General features: G+C 44.0%; 4 protein-coding genes across 4 annotated transcripts; 3 read left to right on the forward strand and 1 right to left on the reverse strand.

Annotated features, from left to right (window-relative positions):
* Positions 1-3,299: 3,299 nt before the first annotated feature.
* On the forward strand, positions 3,300-4,178 carry hcar2 (hydroxycarboxylic acid receptor 2-). Its single transcript, XM_070989434.1, has one exon. It carries the CDS (start codon positions 3,300-3,302, stop codon positions 4,176-4,178), a length of 879 nt encoding a protein of 292 aa, XP_070845535.1.
* Positions 4,179-5,186: 1,008 nt separating this feature from the next.
* On the reverse strand, positions 5,187-9,186 carry LOC139348519 (zinc finger protein 436). The gene is made up of 2 exons (XM_070988709.1): positions 8,870-9,186; positions 5,187-8,085 (listed from the first exon to the last, which is right to left on the reverse strand). The coding sequence occupies exons 1-2, from the start codon at positions 9,066-9,068 to the stop codon at positions 6,473-6,475; spliced, it is 1,812 nt and encodes a 603-aa protein (XP_070844810.1). The 5' UTR covers positions 9,069-9,186; the 3' UTR covers positions 5,187-6,472.
* A 2,758-nt stretch (positions 9,187-11,944) lies between these two features.
* On the forward strand, positions 11,945-14,771 carry LOC139348996 (probable serine/threonine-protein kinase kinX). Its single transcript, XM_070989435.1, has 6 exons — positions 11,945-12,080; positions 12,495-13,174; positions 13,502-13,583; positions 13,777-14,119; positions 14,256-14,701; positions 14,743-14,771. Exons 2-6 carry the CDS (start codon positions 12,641-12,643, stop codon positions 14,769-14,771), a joined length of 1,434 nt encoding a protein of 477 aa, XP_070845536.1. The 5' UTR covers positions 11,945-12,080; positions 12,495-12,640.
* A 46-nt stretch (positions 14,772-14,817) lies between these two features.
* On the forward strand, positions 14,818-20,325 carry LOC139348520 (PH and SEC7 domain-containing protein 3). The gene is made up of 12 exons (XM_070988710.1): positions 14,818-15,392; positions 16,748-16,828; positions 16,938-17,050; positions 17,145-17,203; positions 17,315-17,404; positions 17,495-17,538; positions 17,622-17,794; positions 18,453-18,523; positions 18,651-18,796; positions 18,890-19,034; positions 19,170-19,316; positions 19,402-20,325. The coding sequence occupies exons 1-12, from the start codon at positions 14,878-14,880 to the stop codon at positions 19,684-19,686; spliced, it is 1,869 nt and encodes a 622-aa protein (XP_070844811.1). The 5' UTR covers positions 14,818-14,877; the 3' UTR covers positions 19,687-20,325.
* Positions 20,326-20,609: the final 284 nt, after the last annotated feature.

Consider the following 20,609-nt stretch of genomic DNA (forward strand, 5'->3'; position numbering starts at 1 on the left):
AAATCTCTCCGTTCTTAAAATTTAGGTCGATCATAACTTTAGCTGAGCAGCTCATCGCTCTCAGTGGTCTTACTTCTCCTCTGCTTGCACATTTTGATGCGACTGAATGGTTTCATGATATACAGTATGTCCCTTTGGATTTCAGTTAAAGGGCTGTTTAAAAGAAAAGACCTTTTCTGAAAGGATCAGCGGATTTTCAGGACGGTCTGTCTGCCTGTCCTGCTCCGTGCTGTTACGATTCCCTGTCATAAATTAAGCAACGTCCCTAGATAGTGAGGATGATCTGATGTAATTCATGCACCACATTTGCACTTCACCCTCAGATGTGATTAGATCAGCTTTGTTTTTAATGAGGAGAGTTTGACACTAGAAGGCTGTTTTCACTTTGTATCTGAGCTTGAGATGTGCACATATGAGATGATTTTGTCAACTTCAGCCCAATATGCAACGTAAAGAGTGATGTGGAAGCCTCCAGGTCACATGCACACATTTGGGATTGAGTAGATCTAATTTTAAAGCCCCTGAAAACTTCTCTGTAACATTAAATATTCATGAATAAATAGGAAACATTTAATGTTAACTGTAAAAGTATTACAGTTTATTTTTTTAAGACTGGTGCTTTTTGCAGGAATACGAGCTAACAAAGGTTCTCCATAATGAAAAGAATAAGTGTTAAGTATATGCATTATGCAAACACAAATATCTTGTTCATTTAATGCATTCAGTGATGTGAAATTACAACTTCACGCAGCTCCAATGAGCTCTAAAATGGGCCTTGGTGGACAAAAGCGGTGTTGTTTCTGCTCTGATGCAGTATTTTGCGAACCTGTGAGAATATTCTACCTTACTGGAGGGAGACACATCACTGTGAACCTGACACCAACAGTTCAGAGACAGACAGATGAAGGTAAACAAACCAGGGTCAAGTTTCACCGAGCTGTTCAAACAGCCACAGACACACAGATCGACATGCTGTAACAGCGCAAATAAAACATCCGCTGCAGAACATTCATGAGGACGGGACGGAGGGTAAAATAGTCAACATCCTTTCATTTCAACGTGATTATAGAGTATAATATATTGACTACTTTAGCACTGTTTAACACGCAATAAAATAGTAGTAAAAGGTCAAAGGTCACCAGACAGGTCATTCAATAACCTTTCAAAAATGACATTATCTGTAGTTACAAAGAAAGAGAAGAAAGAAAGAGAAACACAGTTAAATACATACTGTAGCTGTGAATTCTGGTGCGAGCTGGTCTGCAGTTTTCAGTAGATGCAGGTCCCGCTGACGGACATCACACCTCGAACCATGTCAGCCTCACGTAACACATTACACATCCTTACACTGAATTGAATCAGAAGTGATTTTCTGGACTGTTGCATCAGTTGTTTACTGCCGATTTTTTCCGTCAGGCACCATTGGTTTGTTGCATCACTGCCAATCGGTGTGAATGGATGATGGCTTGCCACAACACGTCCTCCACACACACACATTTTATATCTCAGCGCTCACGTTCACACTCTTTCATGTCATTCGCCCTCATCCTTGTTTTATGATGATTTAATTTGTTCATTTTTAAGGTGTGATGGATGTACAGGGGGCCAAACAAGACACTGTGGCACCCAGAGGGAGATCGTCAGCTTCCACGCCCTCGTCTCAACGCTGTGATTGGATGGTCGGGCTGGAGCAGGATCCCTGAAGTGTTGGGTCATCTTCCAAAAGATGCTTTCCATTCATTTTGATGTGAGCATTTGCTCACACTGGGACAGATGTGCACAGGAGTCACAAGGATTAGGTGGAGAGCGGGGACCAGTCACTTTAGGCGGCATCCTGGTGAGCAGGTGAGTGTCATTTTGACATAAAACTGTAACTTCTGACCTCTGAATTCAAATAGAAACACTTCCAGTCTTATGCACATATCTTGTGTCTTAGGGGAGTTCTTCAGCCGTGCAGCCTTTACTGTTGCAAACTTCTGCCACTGATGACTTTATTAGATGATATGTTCTGAAGGAGATGACCTGGTTGCACATTTACATGTCACCCTTAGATACAGAGATAGTGGTATGAGCAGATTGTTGACATGGTGGAAACATGTAAGGGCGCATACAAACAATTCTGCCCTTTAATAAAGCCGCATTCAACATACTGCCATATCTCTGTGTGGGTCACACGTCAGTGAGTATGTGACGGGATGAGGACTTCAGCGAGACAGTGATGCAGAGACAGTTTAGGGCAGAGGGGATCCACTCATTAGACAACTAAGTGCCAGTTAAGGGTGGGTGGCTTTGCTTACCATGCAAAACTGCAAAGAAAAAAAGGTTCATTTTAATTTTTTTGAGACCGCTTTATCTTTCCAACTACTTGTGCATTATGTATCACAAAATACCATAACATGTGGTGTGTGGTAGCTTGCTTTTTGAGTGCAAGCGAGCGAGCCTGAGTTAAAAAATTTTGTGTGAATGTGATCATTTGCTAAAGCTTTTTGACACACACCCTCTTGAAAGCAGTGCAAAGGCAGTGTATTTAGTGTTTTATCTGATCGACTTCTCGGAACTCGGAAAGCTGATGAATGCTCCAAAAACACCTGTTTGGAATATTCCAGAGGCAATCAGGTTGATCGGTAACAGGTGATAGTACCATGATTGGATATGAAAGGGGCATCCTGGAAAGTCTCGAAAGGTTGATTGTATGAAGGATATTAAGGAAAAGTTTATTTGCAAATGATTGCATTCTGTTTCTATTTATTTAAGGTTTTTACTCAACCTTTTTTACTCAGAAAATAAAGCTCCAAATACCACAGTTAACACGCCTCAGATGTTTTATTGTGTGACTGCGGTTAACAGCATCATTAAAGAGTTTTTTTGTTTGTTTTTTACATAGGATATTTCAGGGAAGTACACTTACACTAGAATAAAAGTGTGATATCTGATAAGACTGAGTTTAGCAGGTCACAGTTCCTTTCCAGTCTAGTGCTGGTAGTCAAATTTCCCCTGTATCACCGCAGTGAATTAAAAAAAGATCCAGACTTCATATTTGCGATGCAGTACTTCCTTAACAGCAGAATATATGTGACATATTAAATGACTGGAGCTTTTATACAGTATTTAATTTGAAAAAATACAGCATTATCTTTACTAATCTTCATCTCATAGCTAACTGACACTTTTCAGTGTCACTTTTGGCCATTTTGAATACACTGTCTGTTGTCTCTTACCACTGAACCTCATTTGTTGTGTTTATCCGACAGATCTTTGTACCTCTGATGACCTTTGACGACCTCCCTCTCTGAGCCGTCATGGAGGTTTTATACTTGAACTCCTCTGCACTCTTTATCTCTCATCGACCCCTCAACTACACCGGCGGCGAGCAGACGGTGTATGAGCGCTGCAAAGACATGCCCGCTGTCCTCATTTGGTACCTGGGCCTGCAGTTCATCAACATGTTCCTGGGTATCCCGGCTAACCTTATGGTGCTGTGGCTCATCCATAAGAACAAGGGTGACTCCTCCACCTCAGACATCTTCATCCTTCATCTGGCGGTTTTGGACATTCTCTTCTGTCTCATCCCGCCCCTTGAGCTGGCCAACATAGTCTTCCTCACCACCAGCAGCACCTGGTACGTCCTGCGCTTCTTCTACGGCATGAAAGACTCCTCGCCTCTCTTCCTCTCCTGCATCTGCCTGGACCGCTACGTGGCCGTGGTCCACCCCATCACCTTCACCGAGCTCAAGGACCGTCAGCACCGAGCGGTCCTGGCCCTCGTCGTGTGGCTGATCACTCTGGCCTACGCTGCTGCTAAATGCGTGGGCAACATTGTCAACTTCGAGAAGGTCTTCACAGCGATGATCCTCGCCGCGTTCGCCTTCATGGTGTTCTGCAACATCGTGATCCTGTGGGCGCTCAGGCAGTCGGGGCCCGGCAGAGACGAGATGCACCCCGTGAAGAAGAGAGCCTTCAAGATGGTCCTCATCATCCTGGCCATCATCGTGTTCAACTACTTCCCACCGGTCGCGCTGTTCCCCTTCCAGCACTACTTCTCTCCGGACGTGTTTCGCTGCTACATTCACTATGTGGCGTTTGGCCTGATGGACTTCAGCAGCAGCATTCAGCCTATGCTCTATTTGTCCAAGGAGAAGCCGCCATGCAGCCTCAACTGTTGTCAGAGCAGCGGCTGAGGCTGCATGGCGGAATCCCATTTATGCGTTGCAAAGGTTTTCCTATCGATGTGCTGTTGTAAATTATGTTGCCGCTTGATCCAATGAGCTCAGAGACACAAGATGAAACCATGTGTCAATGAATCATTATTTGACCCATGAAAATGAATCATCAGCAATGGTTCATTGTTTATGTCATCTCCTGTGGATAAAATGGCAAAATAATAGCTTCTCAAATGTGAGAATATTATTTTCTTTTTTTAACCTTTATGATATTAAACTAGGGCTGCACGGTGGTGCAGCAGGTAGTGCGCGTGCCTCACAGCAAGAAGGTCGCAGGTTCGATTCCTGGGTCGGGCCTTTCTGTGTGAAGTTTGCATGTTCTTCCCGTGCATGCGTGGGTTCTCTCCGGGCACTCCGGCTTCCTCCCACAGACCAAAAACATGCTCATTAGGTTGATTGGTGACTCTAAATTGCCCCTAGGTGTGAGTGTGAGTGTGAATGGTTGTGTGTATGTGCCCTGCGACCGTCACAATGATTTATTTGGTGACTGTAATGTTTCAATGTGTTGAACACCATGTATGAAACTCCATTCACCTCCACTGAACTGAGGAAAAGTAGCGCCTGTTAAACCAAATCTATCTGCATAGCCTGTTAGATACCACCAGAGGTATGAAGGAAAATGTTCTTTTGATATTTTGCATGAACTTATTGATTTTTGTAAATATCTGCTTATTCTGACTTTGTTGCAGCAACATGTTTCAAACAAATTGGGACAGGAGGAACAAAGGCCTGACGAATGCTCCAGAAACACCTGTTTGGATCGTTCCACAGGTAATCAGGTTGATTGGTAACAGCTGATAGTATCATGACTGGGTATAAAAGAGGCATCCTGGAACAGCTCAGTCTTACACAAGGAAGCATAAAGTGAGGGTCACCACTTTGTGAACACATGAATGTATGAAGGAGATTACTGCATGAGCTCAGGAACACTTTGTTAAACTGCTGTCAGTAAACAAAGCACATGTAAATGTTCATATTTGGTTTTTATTTAAATTTTACACAGCACAGGGGTTGTATGTAAGTGTTGGATTTGCTTTTCTGGTTGCATTAAATATACAAAAAAAAATGCATTTAAAGTTGTAATCTTTTTTTTTTTTAATTTAGAATAAAATATACCTAGAAAATGCAAATAAGACATACAAGATCTTTTGATTAACTCTTTAATTTAGACACAAACCACACAAAAGTAAGTCACAATGAGTTCCTAGTAGCAAACACTCAAGTTTCATATACATTGCTGTGCAGGTGTATCAACCAGTTGCCGCAACACACATCAGCCCTGTCATCATAAACATGACATTTCTCTCCTGCATGTGTCAGTTGTACGTAATTCTTGAAGAGAGATGAGTTTCCTAGAACAGTGAACAACCTAAAACACATCCTCTAGAAGCTCGAAATTCTTTGACATTAGCATGTCTTACGTAACGATTATTAGAATTTATTATTCAAAGCTGGACAATCGATAACTGAATATCTGCAGTAACAATATTTTCAGTAACATCATTACATAAATACATTCTTGTCAGTAAAATGGATCTGACTGCTGACTGTATAGTTAAAGCTATATACAGCAATATATTAATGATCTTGACCGTAAATCACTGGATCAGCACACATTTCTAACCCTTTGGCTACAACAAGGTGCATAAATGTGTGTAGAAGCATCTTCACTCTAAACAATTATATTGTTATTTTCCACTGACTCCTTTGGGGAAATTTGACTTTCATACCACTGACTCTGTGGTAACATACAGCATGTTCCTTTAAGGTCCCACTTCCTGTCTGTAGACCACAGGGGAATATTAGGGCTTATTGATGAAAATAAAGTAATTAATCATATGATTTTGCTAAATATTTGGACCTACTAAAATCACAGCAAAGATTAGACAACAGTGTATTGCACTGTACCACAAACATCACATACGTTTTGAGTGTGAAACTTTGTTTTCGACCTTGGGAACAGTAGTTAAACACAATAATCTGAACTCAAGGTCCACTTAGAGCTGGAGCTTTCAACCACAGCCCACGACCTTAGGGTCCAAAAACAGCAAGTCCAGCTTGAGTAGCGATTAAAGCACTTGAAGGCTTCTCGGACGCTAAAAATCTGCACAGCACTCTGTAATACTCTGCCGATACAGGCTGTGAGATGCATTTTAACGCACTAACAAGGATAGTAAGTGGATCTTGGTTCAAGATTATTGTGTCACACACAGCACTCATTCTCAGCTTTGATATCACTCAGTAACTTGGTCCTAATTTCTCTCAGTGTCTGAAAGTGTCTCAGCAGCTGCCGGTCGGGCTGCGTTTGTTTCAGCCTCGTTGGCGCTTCCCTCGCCCTGAGCCTTCTGCTCCTTGGCTGCGTGCATCTTAAGATGCTTTTTAAGGGACGACTGGTCAGTGTAGGTCTTTCCACACTGGCTGCAGAGGAAGACCTTCTCTTTGGTGTGGACCAGTTCGTGTCTCTTCAGGTGACCAGACCTGCTGAAACTCTTGCTGCAGTACGAGCAGCTGTACTCCTTCTCCCCCGTGTGAGTCCTCTGGTGCAGCTTGAGGCTGCTGGCCACCGTGAACTTCTTGCCGCACTCATTGCAGCTGTACGGTCTTTCTCCCGTGTGCATTCGCATGTGTATGGTGAGGTGGCCCGCCTGGCTGAAGGTCTTCTTGCACAGCTCACAGCTGTAGGGCCTCTCTCCAGTGTGAATCCTGTAATGCGTCTTGAGGTCGCCCAAGCCGTTAAACCTTTTCCCACACTGAGCGCAGCAGTATGGCTTCTCACCAGTGTGGATCCTCTCGTGTATCCGCAGGTTGCCGGCGTTGCTGAAAGTTTTGCCGCACTCCTGGCAGCTGTAAGGCCTCTCCCCGGTGTGTGTCCGCAAGTGGACTTTGAGCTGGTTGTGCTCGTTAAAGCGCTTCGCACAGTGTGAGCAGGAATAAGGCTTCTCTCCAGTGTGGACACGTTTGTGTATCCTGAGCTGACTGGGATGGGCGTACGTTTTACTGCACATGTTGCAGCTATAGGGTCTTTCTCCCGTGTGCGTGCGCTTGTGGGATTTGAGGAGATCGGCCCGGCCGAAGCGTTTACCGCAGTAGCTGCAGCTGTGCGCCTTCTCGCCGCTGTGAGTCTTGATGTGGACGTTGAGCGAGGTCGCTCGACTAAATGTTTTGGGACAGATGGGACAGCGCAAAAAGTTGTCGTGAATCTCCAAAAACTCATCCGCTGGGACAGCCGGTGAATTGATTTCCTCGTGCGTCACGACTTCAATCTGTCGACTCGCTCCCTCTGGATCTATTTCTGATTCAGGGTAATATCTCAACGCATGCTTCAACTCGTCGCCATACTGCAACACCCCATTCTGCTCCTCCTCCTCTGTTTTAATGAACTGTCCATCCTGCATGTAAGTGTCAGAAACAATGGTGACTTTAACTTCACTGTCACTGCCTCTGGAGTCTTGTTCGAGGCCTGCAGATGGAGGCAGAGGAGCATACGCGTCATGACCATCAAAACTGTCCTCTGTGCTCTCGTTTTTTATTGGCCTCATTGTCAGATTGAGGAGGGATGAAGGCTGCGAGAGGTCAATAGCACCGCTTTCATCCAGGTCGTGCTCTGCTTTGACAGATATCAAGTTTTGGGTGGAGACGACTACCTCTGATGTGTTCACACGTGGACGTTCTACCATATGATCAGTCTGCAGTAAAAAGGAGGCAGAGGCTACGCTCTCCCTCATCTTGTCTTTGTGCTTCCTCCTGATGCTCTTCTTGTCACTGCTGCATATGGACATCTTGAACGTGGCCTGGGTGGAGGTGATGGGACGGCTGCTCCATTCTGAAGTCGAGAGCTCTGCAGAGACATCTTCTTCACGAATATCTGTAAAGATCCAAGGCCAAAATAATGAACAACTTAGTGCAGACTGTGGGTCACACTCACATTACAGCTAAAATGTTTGACTAGCTAACAGTCGTGCTATAAAACTGGGGGGAAATGAATGATATTACAGAAGCACAAAACAGCCTGAACAAACTCAACTCACGTTAGTGAATTATAACTTAAAGCTGCATTAAGTGATTTTTTTGGACACTTGGCATCAACAGAACAAACACGAAGGTGAAGGCGGCTGCAGGGTTGTATGATAATTGATACTGTATGATCACCAGAGGATGCTTAAAGGCACCTTGCTGAGTTTTCATTGTAAGAAAACCTGATATGTGTGCTCTCAAGGCTGAAATAAACATACTGAATGCATGTCATAAAAACAGAAGTGTTACTGATTCCCTCATCATTTGCAACTTCAGGCACACTGTTTTATGATTTACTGTGTATTGTAGAATTGCCTTTGTTGTGGCACCATCATTAGTGTGCAGGACATTGTGACAGTAATATCACCTTTACTCTACAGTGTAATTAGTACTGTATTACACCCAAAGGCCATTTCCCACCTCATAAACGTTTGCAGAGCCCTGTTGTCTGCTTGCCCTCCTCTGCTCCTCATCCTGCCATTTATTTGTCCCGGTAAACACACACACGTCACACAATTTGCTGACAATGATTGTGAGGCTTGAACAAAAGATCAACGGCTGCATGAAGCTACACTGTCCGCTGCCACGACTGACACAAACACCCTCCATGATCGACCAGGTGTAAACTACCATACCTCTGGCAGCAGATTCCTTGCTCTTCTGTGCAAAAAGAAGCCGTTTAAGGCCCTCGTTTTCGGACTCTATCCTCTGTATTGTGCCCTGGTACTCGGACAGGGTCCGGTCCACTGAGTCCAGGATGTCGCTCACTGTCGCTTTAAAGATCTCATTCAGAGAGGACTCCAGGAAGATCTTTAGATCACTCGACTTGGCCATATTAGACCGAGCGGCCGCGGCTGTATACAGCTCACCAGATGGTTTGTACACGATTGAAAGTATCTGGGGAAAAAGTGGGTGTGTGCGGCTCTGCTGCCGTGTGCGGAACAAACAAAGCAGAGACAGTCGCATGAAAGTGACGGCTAGGAGAAGCTGGTTTTGTTTTGCTAACGGCTCACAGGTCTGTAGCGCCCCTGCCGGTGTGGAGTGGAACAGTTGCATTGGCAGGGCCCCGAGCAGACGTTACACTGTGATACTGCTAAACGTTACATATATAGCCACGGTGATAAATGGTGTTTAAATAACAAGAACTACAAAACTATAGCAGTACCTCTAGGTCATTACTAATAATAATACTACTAGTGTCAATGCTACCAAATCAGCTACTACAACCACCAGCTAACAGCTAACTCACTACAGGTGGAAGGATGCTCACATAAATGCTAGGTAATGCTAATATTTGAATACCAACGGTAATCTTAATGCTAATCATGCTAATTACACTGCTTCAAATGTTTAGCTAGTTACGTTACTTCGAGAGTACAGCTAAGAATACTTATGCTAATAATGCAAACAATATTTATATATAAAAAGCGCTGATAAGGAAGAAGAACGTTACATAATATTACTAACTAGGTTAACTATAGTTAGAGTAGCTAAGCTTAGTCTTTTAGCTAATGCGGTTAGTGTGCTATAACTTAGCTAACCTTGCTAACTGCAACAAAGTTAGTGCTAATAATTGTAATGAAAATGCTAACTATATATATATAAAACTCAACTAAATAAATGCAAACATGCTAATCGGGGGAAATATGAAAGAAGTAACTTGTGTCATTACAGGTAAGGCACTAAAAAAGCCTCTCTTGTTTGTGTTAAACAGGCTTCTCTACCCACAGCCAGCTGCCAAGCCAGCCAATAGAAAGAGACACAGCTAATTCCAGTGCAGCTAATAACTTGTGCATATTGAATCTGGATTCCTTCTGGTTTTACCACATCATTCCTGAACTCAGTTGCAAGAGCTGCGCTGGGCCACTCCCTCGTCTGACCTAGTATGTTTGCTTGCATGCCTTTAGGCTAGTAGGCGTGGGTTGAGGCCTCTCAGGTGTCTCTGAGCTCTTGAGTCATCTGCCAATCACAATGTGCGTTTTCTTCCTCTTTGTTGTCACTCAGCAGCTTTCTTCTTCTATCTGTGCTACAAATTCTTCCCTTTTTCCCTCCCAGCCATATGTGCTGGTAGAAGAACAGGACGGAGGCATATGGGAGTCTGATCGTGATCCAAAATGGATAGGAAGCAAGGAGAAGAAGGAGGAGGACCTGGTCCGGACTAGGACTTGTGACTTGCATGCATCTTTATGCGAAACCACAGACTAAAACCCTGCTCGACTTAAAGAGAGCGAATGTGAGGCTTATTTGTTGTGTGCAGCAGGTTCAGTCCTAATCAACAGAGGGTAATTTGTATGCTTGTGTGCATGTGTGTGCGAGTGAATATGTCTATGAAGGCACAGCGCTAAAAACCCAGTACAACACAGTGGCGTGTCTTTCCCTCCCACAAGACTTGACTTAAAACCTCACAAGCCGGCTGATCATATGATGCTGCTTTCACGAGCCTGGAGGGGGTAAGTCATGCTGCACAGTTGAAAAGATTCCTCCCAGTGGGATTTTTTTTGGATTCTTTGATGTTTGAAAATGTTCAAATTTGTGTCTGAGCCATGTTCACTGGTGGTAATGAATGACTAGGCAGTCTTTATCCTCTTTACATAAATCTTATTATCGCACACATCTATGAATAATTTCACAACTTTCATTGTACCCACTGTGGCTGTGTTCCTGTTTTTATTTTATCCTCTCTGGTAGGTTTTTGTTTTATATTTGTACTTCTCCTTTAGTGTTCTGTCAAGGCTGTGATGTGCTGTATATACTTTCCCTGCACTGTAAGCAACTCTTCTTGGTATCTTCTCCACTTAGGGCAGACTGCTGTTTCTTTGAGTAATCCTACATTTGAGCGAAAGTATCCTGATGCACTCTTGTTTTCTCATTGATGAGGATGAGAATGTGTCTCTCTCTGTCAACTGAGCATCGCTTCTACCTTCTTTATCATCAACAATGCTGCCAAAGATAACACACACAGAGGATTAACTGTGTTATCATGTGGAACACTCAGTATATTAACAAACAGCAGACAGAGATTTTAATCAGTACTGTGCAATATTAGAAGGGTTCAAATAACATTCTCACTCATGAACATAAAGAGACAACGCTGCTTTTTTTTTTTTTTAATTAAAAAAAGATTTAGTATTTTTCCTTTCAAACAGTATGATTCAGATGAATCTCTTTGTCAATCGTTGTCAGCATTCATACATCTACTGTAGCACTTGTTGCACCCTGACAGGAACTGAGAAGTGAGCACCCACACAGGAAGTGTGGTCAAGGTCTGTCCCGGATGTTGGTTGCACGATGTGAATAGAATATGAAGATAGACAGAGAAGTATAGACAGAAAAAGTACAGAGAGGAAGAAATAAATGAAGGTGAGGAAAAAGTAGGCCGAAAAAATAAGATATGGGCCGTGATATTTTGACTGCTTGTCCTAATATAGATGTTTTGTTGCTGGCCTTGGTGTTGCTGAGAGAAATGCCCTTGGTTTGTGTTGGCAACAGTTTGAGTTTTGACTCTTTCATGGTTTTATCCTTCACCCAGAGTCACAGTGCAGCGTGGTGATAAAATGATAAGCACAGGACGCACACTGCTCAACAGAGTCAACCCCACCCTCCGCCTCTCTCTTGATCTGCACCATACACCTCTGTCTCTCTTTCTCCCTCGCTCACTTGCTAGGCTGACTTTCTCTGTTTGTGGTCAGGAAGTAGAAACATGCTTTTGTGACATTTCACTAAAAGTCTATTGCACTGCACATCTGCAATGCCACGTCAAGCAGTTAAAAATAATTGGCAAAGGAGCAGCACGGCTTAAAAAAGCAGACAAAGATCTTCAGGATGGATTATGTTTACTCACAAGTGGTGAGTGTGGAGTATTTTTGTGGGCTGTTAGTGACTGTATGTCAGTTAGTCAGTTTTGTTTTTGCTTGCAGTGTTGTGTGTAATTTAAAATGCTTTCCTCAGCAGTTACAAATGGGCTCTTTCTCAAAGATGAATAGAAAAAAATCTAGAGCCACTGTAAAGACGTCACTATTACACTACAGCCAAATATAGACGAGTCTTATGAATACATTTTTTGTCTATCAGCTAATCAGATGCTCCTCCTGGAGGATCTTCAAAATGTATTTCTAAAGGTTGTATTCAAATAGTGCATGAAGAGTCAGTTGAACAGAACAGTTTTGCATTTGTTGTGACATGATATCAGGCACAGATAGGCGTGTGCTAAACAATTTTTGAGCATTAATGGATTTGTTTGCTTTCTTTCTCTCGTCACAGATCTTGAATGGCGCCACTGGAGGTTGTAACATGCTTCAGGATGTGACATTTATGGGATCTCACAAAATGATCATCATTCATGCTGCAGAGGAGGACATTTTGTAGCAAGACATCATTTACAGCAACATCATCGTTCCCTGACATACATGCTAATGGAGGAGGAAAACGTGTGCTCATCTGTCCCAGACATCGCAGACTCAGTCCTTCAGTTGCCTCAGCAAGACTCGTGGACCTCTATAGACCACCAGCACATCGGCGGAGAGGAGCAGGCCATTGTGTGGGGCGAGACAGAGGTACAAATAAATGAGACACATGGGACAGATCAGCTGAGCCTCTCCCCAAAGACAGGACAAGAAACTCCAGCGGAGGCAGAGCAGTGGGAGCAAATAATATGGCCGGTGCGCCCCATGAGCTGTATCAGTCCCCCGATTTCCTTTGCCAAAGTGCAGTGGGACATGCCTGATCCCACCCCAGAGACATCTTCACTCATGATTGACAGCAGCGTGGCCAATGAGCTGGACTCTGGCGGCGTCATGAGCCTCGACACCACTCCCCAATCACGTCACCAATCTCAAGATGTTAATGCCGAGCTTTACAGAGAGGAGGTCAGAGAGGAAGACGCTGGGTTTGAGTCTCTGCTTCTGAACTCAAATTTAGAAAGGACAGGAAGCGGCTCTGAGGTATGTACTGTATGTGAGATGTGATGTCAGGCTGCTGTTATTTTGAATTTTGTCTATTTCTGTTCATCTTCTGTGCGTAGATACAGTTTCCTGTGTCCTTAACCCTTCCTTCTCTGAGCGTTGGCTTAACTTTCCTCACCACCTCAGTCTTCATCTCTTCAGAGACACGTGTGTGGGTTATTGTAGTAGGCTGAGCAGAGGTGGGAAGAATGGCGTGGACATAATGTTGGTCTGCTGAGGCTCAGAGTGCCTCCACACAAACCCACTGTCAATCACAAGCTTTCTCGCACAACTCACATTCATGATGGCCTGTGTTGCAATTTCCAGCCATGTGATGATGCAGATGTGCAAGAGCCGACAGCACAGGAAAAGGAAGATTCAAGTCATGAGCTGTTAGACAGTAATAACGGTACGTGTTACTCTGAGCAACATTTATAATTAGGTGTGAAATGATGAGTTTTTCCCCATTTGTTGCTCGGTTTGAGAATACAAATGAATGATTCTTGGTTTCTGTAATGCTTGTGTCTTGCTCATTTTTTATTAGAAATGCGCTCTGGTTTAACAAAAACTGGTGTTCACTGTCTTCTAAAAAAATATTCCAGACATCCCGCTAAGGACGGACTCAGAAGAAGAGGAGAGACACTCAGCAACCTCAGATCCTGTTGAAACTGTGGACATAATCGATATTCTTGACGAGATTGATGGTTCGGAGGATGGGGCGGACAGTTTTGTTGATTTAAAACTAGAAGAGGAACAGGAGGAGCCCAATGTTCTGCTGACTGGACAGGGCGAGTCAGAGGAAGAGCAAACTTCGACAAATGGTGTTCAGACTGAGGAAGAGATCGAGGAGGGAGGGGAGGTAGAAGAGGAGCAGAGTGTGACAGATGTGTCCTGTCCTACTGAAGAAAGTGAAGAGGATAAAACTCTCAGTTGTCTGGGTGATGTGTGAGTATCATGGACTTAAGAAAGGGGAACAGGAAGTGTGTATTAACGGTGAACTGCTTCATCGTTTGAATCATGTCTCAGTATTATGTGCTGCTTTAACACTGACTACGTTGTGTATTTTGTTCACACTTTGCAGTGAGGCTCCTGCAGAGCCACTACAAAGTGACGACACTGGTACAGCCGGAAACCCAGATAAGCTAATTGATCTGCAACAGTCAGAGCTTTTGGAGGAAAGGCGACACTTAGCGAGCCAAGAGGACTTAGAAATACTAGAACGGCTACATGAAGATCCCACAGGACAAACTGAAGAGCCAGAAATGTGCAAAGATGTCGATCAGAGCGTGGACCCTGAACAGTCAGAGGCTGCACACAATAACGAAGAACCATTGATACAGGAGGCGGATAATGCAGAGAGGATAGAGAACTCAGAGGAGATACTGGAGCTGACTGAAACACAGGAGGAGACGAGTTCTTTACAGGATCAAGATTGTGACCAAACAACTTCGCAGGAGCTGTCGCCGCTGTCACAGATAGAGAACTCAGAAGAGATACTGGAGCTGACTGAAACACAGGAGGAGACGAGTTCTTTACAGGATCAAGATTGTGACCAAACAACTTCGCAGGAGCTGTCACCGCAGCCCGAACACGCTGAATGTGAGCAGCTTGAGATGATCGAAGAGCCAGAGCAGATCCAAGCAGAGGAACGACACTCTGAAGACCAGTTAGGGCAGCCGCAACATCTGGAGCACTCACCGCAGATGGAATTGACAGAAGAGTCAACCCATCCCGAAAAAGCCGACCTGCAAGAGGGATCTACTCCGTCAGAGCAGACAGTTTGTGTCGAAGCTGAAGACCCCGGAGCGGCTGAGCAGCAAGAACAGACGGAGCCATCAGAGCAGAATGAGCAAACGGCCGACTCGTCGCTGCCCGCGCTCTCTGAGCAGCTCGCAGGACCAGAGGAGACAGATGAGTCGGAAATAACGGAGCAGGTGTCTGCTGAGACTGAGGTCACGCAGCAGACAGTAGAGGCCGAGTTCAGTCAGGTGGACAAACAGGCCGAGGCGTCACACCAGGCTGAAGAAGTCGGAGGCAGTGAGGATGGATCTGTGCAGACTGTTGTAGCCAACGGAGAACAACCCAAACCCCCCGAGACGGCAGTGCCTCTTATGAACGGAGGCGAGGTGGACAGAGAGCTGGCCCGCCGCCTCGCTGAGCGGCTGTATAAGTTGGATGACATCCAGCGTGTGGACGTGGTGAAGCACTTAGACAAAGAGTAAGCACATATTATCCATTATTATTATCTATATCTTCCTTTCTTTGTAACAGAAGGGTGATGGTGTTTCTAGCACTGCAGCTAAACCCACAACCGCTCAGTGGAGCTGAAGCAGCACGAGGTTTTCAGCATGGCATCACTGAAAAAGATGCAGTCACAGAGGTGGTTATAGATACAGTGCATTTATATGGCATTAATGGACGAATGGCATTTTAATTAGTGCGCCATTCGTACAACTTACAAGATACCATACATTCAGAGGGCTGCATGGACGTTTTAAATTAATTAATTAAAAATAAAGGACGAACTTAAACAACTTACACAATCAAATCTTCAGACCAAAAATTCATGTATATCTGACCGAAACATTTACTATTTTGCGCTTCAGGTGGAGATAGCACACCATGACTTCTTCTTCAGGCTTTTGAAGCAAATTTAGCAAACTTAAACGCATCAAAATGAAACAACATGTCCACTGGCACTCACTTTCCACTGAACCCAAATGTCACCACTCCCACTGTATCTTTTCCTCCTGAGCGTGAGCCTCAGTAACCAGAGGAAGAACCAGTTCCCAGCTGAGGATCTTGGGCGTGGAAATAAAAGAGATGCGACATATGATTGAGTCAGACTTTTGTTTAATGAGCTGTATGGCCTTAATTAATGCTTAGACAAAACATTTTGCCTTTTAATAGAATTACACCACAGCACAAGTCATTCCTGTAAATCAACAGCACGTCCACCTCCTCAAAGACAGAGTGAAGCCCACAGACGGCCGCATCATGCATTCCACGTAAACTCCTTCGCATTTATTCTGTCCTCTGCCTCGTAACATTAAAGGGGCACCTGAGATTAAGATCAGATTACTTGTCACAGGTAGGGCTGCTCAGATGGCGAGAACAGTTGTGCAAACGTCTTCTGTGGCTTCAGAGGAGCTTTCAGAAGTCTTGGAAAATAACCCTGGTGATGTCATCAGGGGTATCTTGGCAACCAATTAATAACAGAAAGTCTGTGTTACAAGGTGGGGGCGGAGAGCTTAAAGGACATTTAGCAGATGTGGAGAGTGTAATGAAAGATGTTGTTAAGTTGTGTTAAGGGAAGTGTAGGATCATGTGGTTATTGTTTTCATAATACTGAGATATAGTCATTTCCTGGTCACATTGCTTTCAACCAATACAATTTTCTTGACTGTTTTGGCCGTTTGAGTTGAGTGAAATGAACACTGAGCTCATCTACATGCTTGTTTTTTGTTAATTATTAATTATTCTAATTAAAGAACCAGTAATCAGACCCCCAAATATTGTTGCATTATTCAAATCAAAATGCTGACTGAATGTATGTGTTTTGTTTCTGTTTAGTCATGACTTCAGTCGTGCTGTCGGGGAGGAATACTTGAAATTCTTTGACTTCACCGGGCAAACTCTGGATCATTCCCTGAGGTGAGCCTTCCCGAGGCGGAGCTTGGATCGCACGCACCGACATCTTTCACTCAACGCTCGTAAAACGCCTCCTTTTTTTTAAATTTTCCTTTCGGCTCCCCTCACTCAGGTCCTTCTTGAAAGTGGTGCTGCTGATAGGAGAGACCCAGGAGCGAGAGCGCGTGCTGCAGCACTTCGCCTGCCGCTTCCACGAGTGCAACCCCAACGCCTTCTCCTCTTCGGGTGAGCCTCCGTCACGCTTTACTCCCTCTTTTCCGCTTCTCTTCTCACATGCGACAAGACACGTGTCATTCTCCCTCTTTTTTCATATCCTCAGGGCCCGTGTTGGCTCTCACATGTGCTTTGATGCTTCTCAACACCGACTTGCACGGACAGGTGGGAAACATTTATGACTGTGAAAGTTTTGTTTTGACATGGTGTGACACTGCAACCACACGATCTCTGAGGTATTTCAGACACGGTGGTATGTTTTGTGTGTGTTCACAGAATGTGGGAAAATCCATGTCCTCTTCTAAGTTTGTGTCCAACCTGGATGGGATGAATGAAGAAGAAAACTTCAGCAAGGATCTCCTAAAAGTAATACTCCTTTTTTTGAGAGAGAGAGAGCAAAGTCAAATCCTTGTTTCTGAAAACGTTTTAACCTTTTCCTCTCCATCTTCATTTCAGAGTCTTTACAACTCCATAAAGAATGAGCCTCTGGAGTGGGCCGTGTAAGTGGACGGATAAAAACACTCATAAAACATCAGCACGTTCTTCACACATGTTCTTCACACACAGTCTTTGCACGTTACAGCGATGAGGAGGAACTGAAGAGCTCCGTGTTGGTGGACGAAGATGCCGCAGATGACGCGCCGCTGCGTTCAAAGGCCAACCCCTTCCAGGACGTTCCTCACGACAAAAAGGCCTCCGTGGTCAAAGAGGGGTTCCTCCAGAGGAAGCTCCACGCCGACATTGATGGCAAACGCAGTGAGTGAGACACTGACTTACTGCCTGGTTTATTTTGCGTTTGAGGTGAGCCAGGACTTAAAGGCTCAGTCTGTGATTTAGTTTATTTGACATTAAAAAAAAAACAACACCCACACCAGCTCCTGTGTCAGGAGCACTTTACAACAATGTAACGTGACTGTGAACTGAGGATTTCTGATGTTTGGCTTTGCTTTGCTGTCTGAAAGGTAAGATTTGTGTTGCAACAGAGCAGTGAAAATAAGGGCAGTTGGCCACAGAAAATATCAAGAGTGTGTCATCCTGAAACAGTCATGAGTTTTCATTTTAAAGGCAAGTTTTTCTAAGATTATTTTGGGGTTTTAAAGATATTTCATGCACTTTTGGCCTTTTATCACAAAGCTCTGATCTCTTGCCAGTGATGAAGTGAGATTTAATGTCTCATTCAAATGTTTTTCATTTTGTTTGAACATAGTTTTACAATGATTTTTGTTATGTTTTGCATTATTTTACTTATTGCTGGATTTTTATATTTCTTTTATTTAATTAATACCTCTTAATACCCTTAATGAACTCTGCATTTTGATCATTTCATGGCTGTTACGTTCTTGTTTGTATCATGAAGGCCTTTGAGATGTCTCTCTCTCTCTGATCTTGTACCTGCTGAATGTTTCTGTGGCAGCTCCTTGGGGGAAGAGAAGCTGGAAGACTTTCTATGGAGTGCTGAGGGGAATGGTCCTTTACTTACAGAAGGTATGAGCGCTCAATGTCATAATTAAAAGTGTGTTTCCCTGCAGTGTGTGACAACATTTAGTGTCTTTTATTGCATTATTATAGATATGTTTCTGTAATTTCCCCTCTGTGTGTGTGTGTGTGTCAGGATGATTACAGGAGGGATCAGCCGATTAACGAGGAGGTGGTGAGTGTGCATCACTCTCTGGCCGAGCAGGCAGCCGACTACACCAAGAAGCCGCACGTCTTCCGTCTGCAGACGGCAGACTGGAGGGTTTTCCTTTTTCAGGCCTCGTAAGTCACAGCACAGCCGGTGTGTTTGTGTGTAGGTGTGTGTGTGTGTGTGTGTGTCTGGCAGTCAGTGTCAGAGCTTTGTTTTCCTCTCAGATCCAAAGTGGAGATGAATTCATGGATCAGTCGCATCAACCTGGTTTCGGCTCTTCACTCCTCGCCTCCGTTCCCCGCCGCCGTCGGCTCTCAGAGGAGGTTCTTCAGGCCAATCCTCCCCGCCTCACAGTCTGCTCACACTCTGGTACACACTCCCACGCCTCTTCCTTATTTACATTCATTTCCTCATTAGCACAAGTCAGTTTTATGTATGAATGTGTTTTGCAGTATTTCTTTATGTTTGCATGAAATCTGTTCCTCGGTCTGGCTCCCTGTGCAGGAGCGTCAGCTGCAGTCTCATTCAGGAATGCTGGAGTCCTTCAAGGCGGACCTGTCGTACCTGCAGCAAAACCTACCAGAGGGCAAAAAAGCCAAAGCCAAAGAGCTGGAGGAGCATCGCGTCAGAGCAGAGTACCTGCAGCACGAGGTGATCAGAGTGTTGTGTGCGAATGTGTGTATACGATTGTGAAAAGAGCCATAAGTGATCTGTGTCTCTTGTTCAAACCCCACAGATGAGCCGCTATGAGATCTACATCCAGGTGCTGGAGGCCTGGAAGAAGGTGAAGAAGACGGGTGACGGCATGTTCAGTGTCGCTAACCTGAACCTGTTTGATAAAGGCGTGTGTGCAGACTCTGCTGGGGGGGAGGAGGACGAAGACGGGCTGAAAAAGTCCCACTCCAGCCCCTCTCTGGAGCTGGAGATGCCTCCTCCGACAGTGATCAAAGTCAGACGCAACATCTCAGAGAGGCGGACTTATCGCAGGACCATCATTCCCCGATGGAATAAAGAGGCCTGACAGAGATAATACGACCAGTTAACGCCCTTTTAAAATTATACATTTGTGATGGACCTTCAGTCTTTTAGTTCGTGGAAGCACATATCTGGAATCTGCCTCAGCTTCAAGTTATTGTTTTGTTTTACAGTTTTTCTGCAGTTTTATCTTTTGCACTTTTACAAAAGTAAATCTCAGGGACTCCCTAGCCCTCAGAGGGTGGGGGGGGGCGCCTGAATCATTTGTTGAGTGACTCAAAATGTCTGGACCTAATTTATTTAGTTTTTAGTGTTACCTTTGGTCTGTAATAGTACCCAAAGTAGCGCACAGTCAGTGAAATGATGCTGTCATGTATTTTACTTTGGGCAGAAATGTGCCTTTAAACTGTCAACCACTAGAGGGTGCTGTAGCACAACACATCTCAGAGTGACTGGAGGGGACCGGGTGGCCTTCAGGTACTTTTAAACTTGTTTTTTTGAAGAATCTTATTTGCACTTTTATTTTTTTAACATTGTGTATAAACCGTTGATTTGTTTTCTGTGAGTATTCATGAAGTTTGTGTCACCGTTACATTTTTTTTTTTCCAAATGAAGGATATCTTGTCCAAAATGTTACATACTGTTTTTCTCTTGGGGAAAAAATAAAATGTTACTTCTGATTATCATTCAGAGTGGGACTCTATTTATGGATGCTGTCACTTTTGGTTTTAGCCATTGTCTATGGAGAAAATGCTCACGTTTGCAGAAGCTTAATAATTCAACAAAGGAGAAAGAACATTTTAACATTTTTTTCATCAACATCTTCAACTTTTCATTCATTCTTTTAGTTTGTTTTTGTCACATTTTCTCCCCAAAAAAGTAAAAATCTGCTTATTAACAATCTAACACAGCAAATAGGTTAGTGTGTTTTTTTTCTTGAAGCTTGATGAGAAAATAAACATCCTAATC

This window comes from Chaetodon trifascialis, chromosome 20 (genome assembly GCF_039877785.1).
Source record: "Chaetodon trifascialis isolate fChaTrf1 chromosome 20, fChaTrf1.hap1, whole genome shotgun sequence".
Lineage (NCBI taxonomy): Eukaryota > Metazoa > Chordata > Actinopteri > Chaetodontiformes > Chaetodontidae > Chaetodon > Chaetodon trifascialis.